This window comes from Panthera uncia, chromosome A2 (assembly GCF_023721935.1).
Source record: "Panthera uncia isolate 11264 chromosome A2, Puncia_PCG_1.0, whole genome shotgun sequence".
In the NCBI taxonomy this organism is placed as follows: domain Eukaryota; kingdom Metazoa; phylum Chordata; class Mammalia; order Carnivora; family Felidae; genus Panthera; species Panthera uncia.
In genome coordinates, this window is record NC_064816.1 from 14010270 (window position 1) to 14024441 (window position 14172).

The 14172-nt window shown below is 52.3% G+C and overlaps 1 protein-coding gene across 1 annotated transcript in view; it reads right to left on the reverse strand.

Annotated features, from left to right (window-relative positions):
- CDCP1 (CUB domain containing protein 1) overlaps nucleotides 1–13917 on the reverse strand; it is a 21615-nt gene extending 7698 nt beyond the window's left edge. The window contains exons 1-4 of the mRNA XM_049642508.1: nucleotides 13463–13917; nucleotides 11774–12142; nucleotides 3800–4021; nucleotides 2191–2571 (exon numbers count right to left, since the gene is read on the reverse strand). Coding sequence (XP_049498465.1) covers nucleotides 2191–2571; nucleotides 3800–4021; nucleotides 11774–12142; nucleotides 13463–13820 — 1330 coding nt within the window. The 5' untranslated portion in view covers nucleotides 13821–13917. The remainder of the gene's footprint in view (nucleotides 1–2190; nucleotides 2572–3799; nucleotides 4022–11773; nucleotides 12143–13462) is intronic.
- Nucleotides 13918–14172: the final 255 nt, after the last annotated feature.

Consider the following 14172-nt stretch of genomic DNA (forward strand, 5'->3'; position numbering starts at 1 on the left):
CTGTGGCGCCATTTTTTTACCAACAGCAAGTCTGTGGCGCCATTTTTCCAACAGCATGTGCTCACTCTGTGTCTCGGTGTCACATTTTGGTGACTCCCGCGACGTTTCAAACTTTTTCATTATTGTGTTTGTTACAGCGATCTTGTGATCAGCGATTTCAACTTGCGGGAAGCTCAGACGATGGTTAGCATTTTTAAAAATGTTTTTTTAATGTTTATTTACATTTGAAAGAGATAGAGACAGAGTGTGAGCTGGGGAGGGGCAGAGAGAGAGGGAGACACAGAATCCCAAGCAGGCTCCGGGCTCTGAGCTGTCAGCACAGAGCCCGACACGGAGCTCGAACTCACGAACTGTGAGATCGTGACCTGAGCCGAAGTCGGGCGCTTAACCGAGTAAGCCACCTGGGCGCCCCAATGCTTAGCATTTTTTAAGCAATAACTTTTTTTTTTTTTTTTTTGCTTACAAAAATCTTATTTTTATTTATCTTATACTACAGTATGGTGTAAATATAACTTTTACATGCGCTGGGAAACCAAACTCATTTCACTTGCTTTATTGCAGTAGACTGGAACGGAACCTACAATATTTCCTGGGTGCCTCCATCTGTACCATCCGGGGGCAGAGCCACAGCCATGTGCGTTGTGGACGGCCTGAAAAGTGCTTGATGTGACAGGAACTACATTTTTAATTTTGTTATTAATTTAAATATAAATTGCCACACGTGGCCAGCGAGTATTGGTCAGCACAAGGTTAGAGTCTCAGGTCAGGTGCTCAGATCTTGAACAAAACCAACCAACCAACCAACGAACCAAACAAACAAAAAAAGAGGCTCATTTGCCAAACCGCTGGTTCTCTCTAAAAGTTTCCTTTCAGAAACGCCCTCCAGCTAGCTAACGTCCACCCGATGCGCTGCTCCCAGCGTGACTGGTCAACAGCGATTTCTGTTTCAGAGACGAAAACGCTTCAGGTTCTGGGGCGCCTGGGTGGTTAAGCGTCCAACTTTGGCTCAGGTCGCGATATCATGGTTCGAGCCCCGCGTCGGGCTCTGTGCTGACAGCTCAGAGCCCGGAGCCTGCTTGGGATTCTGTGTCTCCCTCGCTCTCTCCCCCTCCCTCGCCTGTGCACTCTCTGTCTCTCTCAAAAATAAATAAATAAACATTAAAAGAAAAACCCACTTGGGGTTCTGGGAAGAATGGGAGAATTGCAAAGCCGAAGAGCCTCCGACACATTAACTGGATTCGTTCTTGGCCTTCAAGTGAGATAAAACCCCAGCATTCACACTGCACGGAGTATGTCTTGTTTTCAAAGAGCCCCCAGAAGGGGTTTCTCGGGTAGCCTTGGAGAGATCTGGCAGCCTGGGCTGACCTTAATCTTTTTTTTTTTTTTTAATTTTTAAAAAGATTTATTTATTTTTTGAGACAGAGAGATGGAGAAGAGAGAGAGAGAGAGCGCACAAAAGTGGGGGAGGGGCAGAGAGAGAGGGAGACACAGAATCTGAAACAGGCTCCGGGCTCTGAGCTGTCAGCACAGAGCCCAATGCGGGGCTCGAACTTGCAGACCAGGACCTGAGCCAAAGTCGGATGCTTAGCCAACTTTGGGTAAGCCACTTAAGCCACTCAGGGGCCCTAAGGCTGACCTTAATCTTATGGCCAAAGACTCTTCTCCCTCCCCACTCAGGCCTCTGGGAACAAAGTACGAAGTGAACTTCAGATAAAAGTCTTGGTTGGGGGGCCCGAGTGGTTCAGTTGGTTAAGTGTCCATCTGCCTCTTGATCTTGGCTCAGGTCGTGATCTCAAGGTTCATGAGATTGAGCCTTCCAAGTGCAGAGCCTGCTTGGGATTCTCTCCCTTTCTCTCTGCCCCTCCCCTGCCTGCACTCTCTCCCTCTCTCTCTCAAAATAAATAAACTTTCAGACTTGAACCTGATGATTTGTTCTTCTGCCCGCCACCTGTCACCTCCCACTGTCAGAGACTTATTTCTACCTCCCGGAATTTTCCACACGAGGCTAACGGCAGAGTCAGGAGGAGGGCTCCCCAGTCTGTCACATTTCTTGCGCCAGGACCTGGCCACTCAGCTGCCCCTTCCCTTCGAGTTGACAACTTAAGGAAGGCGATCGCCCACCCAACAGAAGAGGGATGCCCAGACAAGCAAGGGGCAGGGAGATGGGGACACAGAGGGAGACGTCCTCACCTTTGAAGTAGGGGATAAAGGACACGGTCAGGCCCTGCCTGGAGGCCTCTTGTTGGAAGCTGGGGGCGAAGGTGCGGAGGGTCACGGAGACGTTCTGCTTCACCTGGATCTGCTGGATGGAGCCTCCGGGGCAGAAGGAGCCGAAGTAGAGGTCCTGGCCGGGGACCGTGCTGGCCACCAGGTAGCTGTAGCTGGTGTTGCAGACCTTCTCGGGCGTGTGTTGCTGCAGCTTCTGGGCTGGCACCAATGCCAGGCTGAGCCTGTCCTTGGGTACCAGCAGTTTCCAGGAGAAGTCGTGCAGTTGCACGGGCAGCTGGAGGATGTCCCTGGGCACCTGGAGGGAGTAGGGCCTCCTGGGGCAGTACCGGTGGTCCATGCAGCCTGGAAGAGAAGAGCTCGTGGCACCAGGCGGGGAGGAGACCAGCAGGTGCATCCTGCCCTGCCCTCAAGGCCGCCCAGGATCTCTTGCTCTTCCCTTTGGTCTCTCCTCTCGTGCTCTGTCCTCCACTCCCGGCTCCCTGATGCTCCTGTTCCAGCTGCCCCGCTCGCCCCCTCACATTCTTTTTAACATTTTTTTCAATGTTTATTTTTGAGAGAGAGAGTAGGGGAGGGGCAGAGAGAGAAGGAGACACAGAATCCGAAGCGGGCTCCAGGCTCTGAGCTGTCGCCACAGAGCCCGACGTGGGGCTCGAACTCGTGAGCCACGAGATCATGACCCGAGCTGAAGTTGGACGCTTAACCGACTGAGCCACCCAGGCGCCCCAGAGTCTTACTCTTCCCTAAACCGGCAGACCCACTTCTGGGGAGTATTTGGGGCGGAAACGTTCTGTTCTTGTTTGCCAGCGTCTCTTTTGTGGATCTGAGTCTCAGATGCTAAGTATGGGCAGGGCATATAGGTTCTCCCTCCACCCAGACCTTCGTCCCAGCGTCCATGACCGTGGGCAGGTAGTTTTGTGCAGTGGTCAGAGCAGGGCTGGAACTGGGGAGACGTTAGCCCGCGTCCCAGCTCGGCCGCCTCCTAGTGGGCAGGCTGCTTTGCGCCCTGTGGCCTCGGCTGCTGCATCTGCGGAAACTCGGAGAGCATCCACGTCGAAGGTCATGGTGGCCCAGCGGGGGGAGGGGACTATGTGTTTTGCTGCCCTCCAACTGTCAAACATTTATTAGGTGACTAATACGTGTGCCGCACCACCAGGGGCTCAAGGGACCGAAACAACGGAATAAGCCACAGTTCTTGACCTCCAGACGCTCGGTCTCACGCCAGGGGTGCTAAGTGCGCAGTGAGTGTGGAGGTGGGGACATGGGGATGGGAGAGGCTGGGGAAGGCTACACAGACGAGAGGATCTCACGAGGGATTCTGGAAGGCTGGGCAGAGGAGACAAGCAGGGACGTGGGGACGTAGTGTCCTTCTGAAGGACACCGATGCAGCAGAGGCTCTGGTCCGAGAGGGGCACATCTCTACCTCTCCTGGTCGCCCCTGCCTATTCTGTACTGCAGGGGACATTTCTGATCAGACTGTCTATAGCCTACCCAGTGGACCCCATGGAGAAGATGGGGAGGGGCAGGGAGAGCCACCCACGGCCCCAGAGGAGCGCCAACCAAGGGGACGTACTTATGGTCTTCTCGGCGTTCGCCCACAGGCGAGTCAGGTCATCACAAAGGAAGGAGATCTTGTGCTTGGAGCCGGAGGTCAGGGTGAGGTTGGTGCTACAGGTCCGAGATTCCAGACACACGAAGCAGCCGGGGACAAACTTGCGGCTGAACTTGACGGGCCGCGGCTCGATGGTGAGCGACATGGCTTGCTCGTTGCTCAAGTCGACCACGTAGATTTTATCTGAAACCGCAAAGAGAAAACAGGTCTGAGGCACGGGTCAGCGGCCACCCGGCGGACAGGGCAAAAATTAGCACCAAACCTCTCCTGTCTGGGAAGCATTGGAAACATATTTTCTTAGTAAGAGAATACACAAAGGGGCGCCTGGGTGGCTCAGCCGGTCAAGCGTCTGGCTTCGGCTCAGGTCATGATCTCGTGGTTCAGGAGTCTGAGCCCCACGTCGGGCTCCACGCTGCTGGTGTGGAGCCTGCTTGGGATTCTTGCTCCCTCTCTCTCTGTCACCCCCCCCCCCATTTTGTGCTCTCTCTCTCTCTCCAAATAAATAAAATAAACTTAAAAAAAAAGAGAGAGAGAGAACATACAAGAACTCTAGGAGAAACTGAAAAAGAAAAATAATGGACTGAGTTTCTACCACTGCTTAACTGCTGTTACTACTTCAAGTTCATCTTGGTCCTGGGTCACACGCACGCGTACGAACGTTTTCACCTACGGAAAAGTATAGTATACATAAAATTGTATACTCGGCTTTTCCTTTATTACTTTACACGGCTTTGATTATGTTTCCAGGTAGTTTTCATATTCACGAATCTTTGAAAATATTCGGTCATTTAGTGGCTGCTTGATAATGAACAAGTGATATTCGCCATCATTTATTTAAATATTTTCCTGCGTAAATATTCTCTTTTTTTTTTTAAGTTTATTTATTTTGAGAGAGAGAGAGGAGGGAGAAGGGCAGAGAGAGAGAGGGAGAGAGAGAATCCCAGGCAAGCCCCGCACTGTCAGTGCAAAGCCTGATGGGGGGGCTTGGACCCACGAACTGTGAGATCATGACCTGAGCGGAAATGCTTAACTGAGCCACCCAGGCGCCCCTCCTGTATAAACATTCTCATGTGTAGTAATTAGCAGCAGTGTGCCATTAGTTCAGGGATAGAAGATTAATAGATATAATATTTCTTCATAGATATTATCATTATTCATAGATGTTATACCCGTTGATATTATAATGTGGTCTCTGATAAATGCTATTAGTTCCAACAAGTGAGCAAAAGATGAACCACTCCCGGCTGGGCCAGGAGAACAGTGTCTCCCATTAGTAAAAGAATCAAATTAGACTGGTACTTCAAAGCAAAGAGAATATCCTTATAGATGTGGAGCAAACACAAATTATAAAAGAAAAAAAAGAAACGTTTAGGGGCGCCTGGGTGGCTCAGTCGGTTAAGCGCCTAGCTTCCGAGATCTCACGGCTTGTGAGCCGGAGCCCCGCATCGGGTGCCGAGCTGCCTGCTTGGGAGTCTCTCTCTCTGCGCCCTGCCCCCCTTTCTCTCTCTCGGAATAAATAATAAATAAACTTAAAAAAAGGCAGCACATCAATCTTTTATTCAAGCTCCCTGTGTTCAGCTTAGCACCTCCCTATTCATGCAAATAGGATCTCTGGTTCAAAACCTTCCCTTTACCAGGGAAGAAATTCCTCTCTTCTGTTGGTCTGGGGCTGGAGTGGCTACTCCAGCTTTTAGCCCTAGTTCTGGAGGTAACTTGCTGCCAACTCCTGGGCCTTTGAAAGTTTCTTCTGGAAGTTTCCCCACTGTGGGATTAGATTCTGCACTTTCGGGTCTGCTGAATCAGTTACCCGTCTACGTCCCACTTTGGGAAATGTGAGCACATTGTTTCCTTTCCATTTGTCATTTCCCTTGGGATTTATGCTTTTAGAAATGTTTTAAATGCCATGACAGGGTGGCTGAAGAAGGAAGCGAATCTCTCTTTAATGGGAAGTCCTCATTTTCCAATTGCTTGCCTGTTCTTCCCGTCGGAGAGTGAACTTCATGGATCTCCATGACCCGCATATCTGGCACATGGCAGAGAGTCTCTGACGTGTTAGGTTAAGCCTCATGATATCCTTGAGAGGGAGTGTGTCGGTCAGCTTGGGCTATGTTATGTTGCAGTAACAAGTGGTCCCGAAATCCAAAGGGTTAGAATACCAAAGATTTATTCTGCATTCAATGTATACATCCATCGTGAGTTGGCTGCAGTTCTGATGCCTGTCTTTTACTATTTTTTAAGTTTACTTATTTATTTATTTATTTAGAGAGCCCGTGTGGGGGAGGGGCAGAGAGAGAGGGTGAGAGAGAATCCCAAGCAGGCTCTGCGCTGCCAGCTCGGGGCTCTATGCGGAGATCCACCTCATGAACCGTGAAATCATGACTCGAGCTGAAACCAAGTGTCAGAGGCTTAACCAACTGAGCCACCCAGGCACCCCTCTGGGGCATGTCTTTTTAATTCTGAGATCCAGGCTGAAGGAGAGGACTCTGCGACACCCCGGTCTTATGACGGTGTTTGAAAGGTGAACCACAGGACATGTGCTGAAGCTTCTGCTTGGAAGTGGTACCCGCATTTCCCCTCACATCTCATTGGTGGAAGCAAACTCACGTGGCCAAGCCTGTAGCCAATGGGGGGGACGCCTGGGTGGCTCAGTCAGTTGAGCATCAGGACTCTTGCTTTCTGCTCAGGTCACGGCCTCGGGGTTCGTGGGATTGAGCCCTGCGTCGGGCTCTGTGCTGACAGCTCAGAGCCTGGAGCCTGTTTCGGATTCTGTGTCTCCCTCTCTCTCTCTCTCTGCTCCTCCCCGATCACATTCTGTCTCTCTCTCTCTCCAGGCTCTGAGCTGTCAGTACAGAGCCCGACTCAGGGCTTGAACCTGTGAACCGGGAGATCATGACCTGAGCTAAAGTCAGCCACTCAGTGGGACTGAGCCACCCAGGTGCCCCTATTATCTCCATTTTATAAACTACAACTTTGAAGCTTAGAAAGGTTAAGTAATTTTCAGAGAGGCCTGGGTGACTCTGTCGGTTAAGAGTCCTTTTGGTTTCGGTCATGATCTCACAGTTTGTGGGTTCGAGGCCCATGTCGGGCTCTGTGCTGACAGCACGGAGCCTGCTTGCGATTTTCTGTCTCCCTTTTGCCCCTCCCCCACTCACCGTCTATATGTCTCTCTCGACCTAAAAATAAATAAATAAACTTAAAAAAAAAAGGATTAAGGGGAGCCTGGGTGGCTCAGTGGGTTGAGCGACCGACTTCAGCTCAGGTCATGATCTCACGGTTTGTGAGTTCGAGCCCCGCATGGGGCAAAAACCCACTAACCGCGAGATCATGACCTGAGCTGAAATCAAGAATCAGACGGTTAACTGACTGAGCCACCCAGGCGCCCCTGTTATATATTCTTTTATAGATCTTTGAGCAGACTTACGGTTTTGTTTCTCTGGCCTAATTACCCTGGAGTGAAATTTCTGGGTCATAGGTAGGTAGAAGTTTGTGAGAAACTGCCAGATTGTTCTCCTAAACGATCGCACCCTCTTACCCCTCCTGCCAGCAGCGTGTGAGGTTTCCAGTGCCCCTCGTGCTCGCGGACCCTTGCTGTTGCCACAGTGGCACAGCTCCTCTTTTCTTTGAGGAAGAGACCCCCACTGTATACTGAGACACCCAGCGGTGAAGCCAAAACAGAGAGCGGAGTTTGTTGGGGAGAACAATCCTGATTCCGGGGCAAGACAGACCTTGCATCGTGGGGAGCGTCAGGAGACCCCCAGCCTCCGTGCTAACACGCTGCATGCAGCCGGTTCTCTGGTTGTGCGTATGCCTTTCATTCATTAGTCCTCTGACGCGCCTTCCTTCCACACTGAGTCTGGCTGGCTCTCAAAGTAAGTTGAGGGGTTGGGGTGCCTGGGTGGCTTGGTCAGTCGAGCGTCCGACTTCAGCTCAGGTCATGATCTCGGGGTTCACGGGTTCGAGCCCCGCATCGGGCTCTGTGCCGACAATTTGGAGCCCGGAGCCTGCTTCGGATTCGGTGTCTCCCTCGCTCTCTGCCCCTCCCCTGCTTGCGCTCTGTCTCTCTGTCTCTCGCTCTCAAAAATAAACATTCAAAGATCTTTTTTCAATGACTCGAAGGGCAGACACAGTAAATTCACGTGCTGCCTCAGGCACGTGCTCCCAGGGGGCCTCAGCTGTCAGAGCAAGAAGGACGTGTGCACCCCTCACCTCTCACAGAAGAGAGAAATGGAAATGTCACTGTTTACATTCGCAATTCTTGCCTCACCCCACCCTGAGGGGGGGGTAGGTGTGACCTTGGCCAACTTACAGCTGAAAGAGACCTCCAATTTGCTCAAGGCGACATCCTGATGGAAGGCTTCCTACCGCAAGAGAATCAGCAGGTGCTTCCTCTCGGTAAAGAACACCTGAGCTGGAGATTTGGAAAGACCCCTCCCCCTTAAGAAAAAAGACAACCTTTCACTACCTGCCACTTACGGACACCGTGGAAACCCCTGAAGGGATGAGCTTATTGACTGAAGTTTCATAAAGGCCCCTCATCATTTCTGTGGAATCTGTAGAGATTTTTTTTTTTTAAGTTTATGCACGTACGTTGAGAGAGTGGGGGAGGGGCAGAGAGAGAGGGAGAGCGAATCCCAAGCAGGCTCCGTACTGTCAGCACAGTGCCCGACGCGGGGCTTGAACCATGAGATCATGAGCTGAGCCCAAGTTGGACGCTCAGCTCCCTGAGCCACCCAGGCGCCCCTGGGCATCCGGCTCTTGATCTCAGCTTAGGTCTTGAGCTCAGGGTTGTGGGATCAAGCCCCGCGTTGGGCTCCATGCTGGGCATGAAGCCTACTTAAAAAACAAAAACAAAAACAAAAACAAAAGGGCCTGGAATGTGCCAGAAACCGTGGTGGGTGTAGGAAGATGGAGGAATGAGACAAGATTCCTGATTGGGAGGAGGTTAGCGGGACACAGCTATGCGGACGGATAAATACAACATTGTGCTGAATGCAAACCCCCACATGCGTGTGCCTGGGGCGCGGGCTCTGCTCTGGGCAGTTGTTTCTTCTACGGGGGCAAAGGGCGGTCAAGTGAAGGGCAGAGGCTCCTACCGAGGGACTCCGTGTCTTGAAGCAACCCCACAGCTTCTTCCTTCTCATTTCCAAGGCCAAGAAAGAGCAGAAACAAACAGCACACAGACTAGACTCCCTTCCAGTGGCCACGAGAGGCAGCCACCGTCCGGGGGCCTCCTGCGTAGACGGGAAACGCCCGGCTCTGCCTTGAGTCTCCCCCCGGAAATCCTGCCAGCCTGCTCTGCACTCCCCGCCTTGAGCCCCATGGCACCCACCCCCCCCGAAAACTCCTGGGACGTGACCTCCTGCATCCTGCAAGTCATGTCTCTTCTGGGTTACGGTCTGTCTCTGAGGTCAAGCGCTGGGTCTTTGATCTAGAACCACGTAAGGGCGCTGATCACCTGCCAGGCACTGTGCTACCTCATTTCATCCTTAAAACATCCCCACGAGGGCGGGCCCACCCTCTCTATTTTAAGTTGAGGAACTGAGTCACACAAAGGTGAGGTGCTCTGTCCACAGTCCCACGGCACGTAGGGAAACTGGGATTCGAATCCACGTAGGCAGATCCCCCTTTACGTGAAGCCGGGACACCGCTAAACAGCTTTAAACCGCAGCTAGCGACTCTTTACTTACCTCGAAACTAAAGCCAAATCCTTCTTGATGCGGGTGAAGAAAGCCTGTTTAACAGTCTGATTCGTTGTAGAGATCAACTCAGCTGACGTTCCAGGAAATACAAGAAATCGACAGCACTTAACCATAGCTGAGATGATAAATCTCTCTGTCTCCTAAACTCAAACCCACACCGTTCTTGGGTGGTGGTTTTTAACATTCTGATGATAAAATTGTGACAGTGGGATCATGGAAATACGTCGGTGGACACACGCACACACGCACACACACACACACACACACACACACAGCTACACCTTCTACACGGTTATTATAAATCAGAAGTCATCTTGGGTCAGGACATGGTGGGGCTGGGGCACCTGGGTGGCTCAGTCAGTTAAGTGTCCAACTCTTGGTTTTGGCTCAGGTTATGACCGCACGGTTCATGAGTTCGAGCCCCTGCATCGGCTCTGTGATGACAGCACGGAGCCTGCTTGGGATTCTCTCTCTCCCTCTCTCTCTCTCTCTGTCCCTTCCTGCTTGCTCTCTCTCTCTCATTCTCTCTCTCTCTTTCTCTCTCAAAATAAATACAAAAACTTAAAAAAAAAATGGATGTGGTGGTGCTGCATCTTCCAGAGACGCCCAGAGGCAGCCCCTTGGGCGGGTCCCACACTGTCACTTTCCAGACGTTTATCAGCTCTACTAAAATAAGCACCATGCTCCCATTTAATTCCACTCTGAACTCATCTTGTACCCTTTTTTTTTTTTAAGTTTATTTATTTATTTTGAGAGAGAAAAAGCACAAGTTGGGGAGGGGCAGAGAGATAAGGGAGAGAGAGAATCCCAGGCAGGCTCTACACGGTCAGCTCAGAGCCTGATGTGGCCTTGAACCCATGAACTGTGAGATCATGCCCTGAGCTGAGGTGAGAGGCTTAATCGACTGAGCCACCCAGGCGCCCCTGGTCTTGCACCTTTTATTTCAACAGCCGCGCCACTCCCCGCGGAGCAAAGTTGAAGGAGGCGCTCGCTCTCAGGGGCTGACCTTGTACTTACGTGACCCTGAGGGTGAGCACCTCCAGAAGGGCAAGTAAGTGCCTTAGAGCAGGTGCCTGCTTCAGTGTCGGTACCTGGGCACCTGGCCTCCCCCTACTTCCGGCCCTGACTCCCCTTTTCTAGGTTCGTGGCATCTCAGTAACTGCGTGTAGAGTGATGTAAACCCCCCACTCGGGGTTCAGAATGATCCAGAGCACAGGCTCTGGGTTCTGGGCTTGCTCTGCTCCAGACAAGCTACGTGACGTTGGGCTAGTTCTATAAGCAATCTGGGCCTCTTGGTTTTCCAGCAGTAATTGAGGGTAATTCCCGCCTCCCCTCTGGGGTTGTAATAAGGATTAGCTGAGGCGGTGTAAGTGGTTGCTTAGGTCAGGGCTTGGCATGGAGTGTGTGCCCACAGTATGGATGGGGCACTCAGCCAATAAAACTGGGTTCGTTAATGCTGACGGTGGCCGTGCAATGTGAATCCTGATTCACATCGAGGGTCAAGACATGCGATACAGAAAGTAACCTCCCTATACTTTCATTAAAAACAACTTAGCCTGGGGCGCCTGGGTGGCTCAGCGGGTGAAGTGTCCAACTTCGACTCAAGTGGTGATCTCATGGTTTGTGGGTTTGAGCCCCGCGCCGGGCTCTGTGCTGACAGCTCGGAGCCTGGAGCCTGCTTTGGATTCTGTGTCTCCCCCTCTCTCTGCCCCTCCCCTACTCATGCTCTCTCTCTCTCAAAAATAAATAAACATTAAAAAAAGTGAAAACAACAACAACAACTTAGCCTGGGGCCACCTGGGTGGCTCAGTCGGTTAAGCGTCCGACTCGGTTTCAGCTCCGGTCGAGATCTCACAGTTCTTGAGTTCAAGCCCCACATCAGACTCTGCGTTGACAGCGGAGAACCTGGTTGGGCCTCTCTCTCTCCCCATCTCTCTCTGGCCCTCCCATCTTCTCTCTCTCTCTCTCTCTCTCTCTTTCTCAAAATAAATACACTTAAAAAAACAAATAACTTGGCCTGAATGCAAGTTTGCATTTGCTTCTCACAGTGGGTGTTCACCAGCGAGCCCGTCTTACTGCCTGGCAACGCACGTCCTGAAACTCGTACGGGGTCCAGAGTTCAGGTGTTCCAGAAGCCACAGGTGAGAAACAGAAAGGGAACCTCATGCCAAGCGGACTATCCAGGAGGGAAAGAAAGAACTGAAGGAGGAGGGAAAGGAAAGCGGGGCTCACTTACTGCTTTCATTCTGTGGATGTTGGACCAAAACTTGAAACTGCAGCCGGAGGATCCCTGGGTTTTGGGCGTCTTGGTCACAGCCCTGGAGAGACAGGTTGAAGTTCCCAGCCATGTTCCCGGGCTGCTTGTCCCCCAGCTTGAACACCTCGGGGTTGGTGGTGGAGCCCGGGATATAGTATTCAACCCGTTCCTCTTTCTTCTCGCAGTTGGAGACGTTGAAGTGAAGGAAGGAGACGCTGGCCCGCAGGTGCGGGGGAACGACGAACTGCCAGGTCATGAGCTCGTCCTCAGGGAAGCCATCCGGGTAGTTGGCAGACATCAGGGTGGCGGAACCTTCACCTTCGAACACGGATTCGATGATGCACAGCCCTATAGGGAGCGGGGCCCAAACGAGAAAGAACGGGAGGCGATGAGACCCTTGTCCTGGCTGTCGGTGGCCGGTGGGCAACGGGGTCAGGAAGAGGGGAGGGCGGCTCTCAGCTCCCGAGCTCTGGGTCTGGTCTCATCCTCGCTAAGGAGACATCAGTGGCGGGCGAGGAGGTGTTTACCAACCCGGCAGGGGGAGAAAAGCACCCTAACGTGGGGCGCCTGTCCATTTCCTCGCACCGTGGCTGCTTTCAAGCATGAATGTGGAGTCGGGAGCAGACGCACAGTAGCTTGTCCCTGTATTTGTCGCCACCGTAGAGGCACAGTCAGCGTAAATAACCTCAGGAGCACAGAGAACCGTCAAATGTGGTGAAATCATTAGGAAGTGATGAGTTCTGAGCGCGTATTACCTTTGTTTCTAATTTAACTGTGAGTTGGCGTGATTTTATTTTCATTAGCTCCATTTAAGCCTCAGCTCACAAAATTCCCTCTGGCAAGCCACCGACACAATTAGAGAAAACGTGACGGGGTTAGAAGACAGGACAAAGAAATGAGGGACGGGGTCATCAAGAAGAGGTCTGTGGAGCCAATCCCACTTCGTGTTGTGCAAACAAACCTCACAGGCAACAAAGGACCAAGAAAAGAGAGTGGCATCACGGTTTGTTTATGAGGGAAGGGTGGCGGGGCGCCTGGGTGGCTCAGTCGGTTAAGCATCCGACTTTGGCTCGGATCATGATCTCACGGTTCGTGAGTTCGAGCCCCGAGGCAGGCTCTGTGCTGACCGCCCGGAACCTGGAAACTGCTCTGAGTCTATGTCTCTCTCTCGTTCTCTCTCTGCCCCCTCCCCTGCTCACACACTGTCTCTCTTTCAAAAATGACTAAACGTGGGGCGCCTGAGTGGCTCAGTCGGTTAAGCGGCCGACTTCGGCTCAGGTCATGATCTCGCGGTCCGTGAGTTCGAGCCCCGCGTCGGGCTCTGTGCTGACAGCTCGGAGCCTGGAGCCTGTTTCAGATTCTGTGGCTCCCTCTCTCTGACCCTCTCCCGTTCATGCTCTGTCTCTCCCTGTCTCAAGAATAAATAAAATGTTAAAAAAAAATAAATAAAAAAAATGACTAAACGTTAAAAAAAAATTTTTTTTTAAATAGAGAAGGGTGACTTCACACCAGGAGATCCGCACCACTTACAGAAGAGTGAGATCTTCCTTCAAGATATTCATACCATACTGCCCAACACCTGACCGTCTAGAGCAACGGGCATTTTTTGTTTTGGTACTTTTCAGCCTCAGCAACCGGTGGGGACGGAGCGGGGGGAGGTGTGCTCACGTTTTATAGAAGACCGGTTTGCGATGCTGAAGCCAGAGACGTTTCTCTTGTGGAACCACGGCAAGTGTAACGCCATTTTCACCCCTTCTTGCATTTTGATGCGGGACACAGTGCCGTTGCTGCAGAAGGTTCCGATTCTCACCACGGTGGCATCGATGCGGCCGCTGATGTTGTAAGTGACTCCGTCTGGGCAGCTCGCCCCCGGCCCGACCTGCCTCAGGCGAGGGACCGAGAACTGCAGCTCTAGACCAATGCTCTTGTGAGCCTTGACGTCCCAGATGAAAGTTCTGTTGACGGCGGGCAGCACCGATGTTGACGGCTGAAGCTGGACCTCCCCGAAAGGACACGGGCCTGACATGCAGTCTGAAACACAGCCACAAGAGCAAGCTTGGTCACAGACGCTACCAGGCCACGCACTGTTCCCCTCGACCCCTGTGGGAGAAGCCAGGGGGCACCGCCAGGCAGAGGTGTGATCTCCTGGCTGCGTGAGTGTTGGTGGCCAACAGCTCACTCTTCTCTGGGGAGTCGCCTAGGCCGGGGGAGCCCCCCTTTGGCCAGAAAGCCTGAGAGTTGTCCTGCACCTACCCCTGCCCCCCAAGGTGGGTAGCAGCCCACAGCCGATCGCTGCCCAAGGCTGGGGGGAACAAGCCTGACCTCCCTGTCTCATGTGACAGCCTGGGGATGCCCTCTGACACCAGCATCAGCCTGTG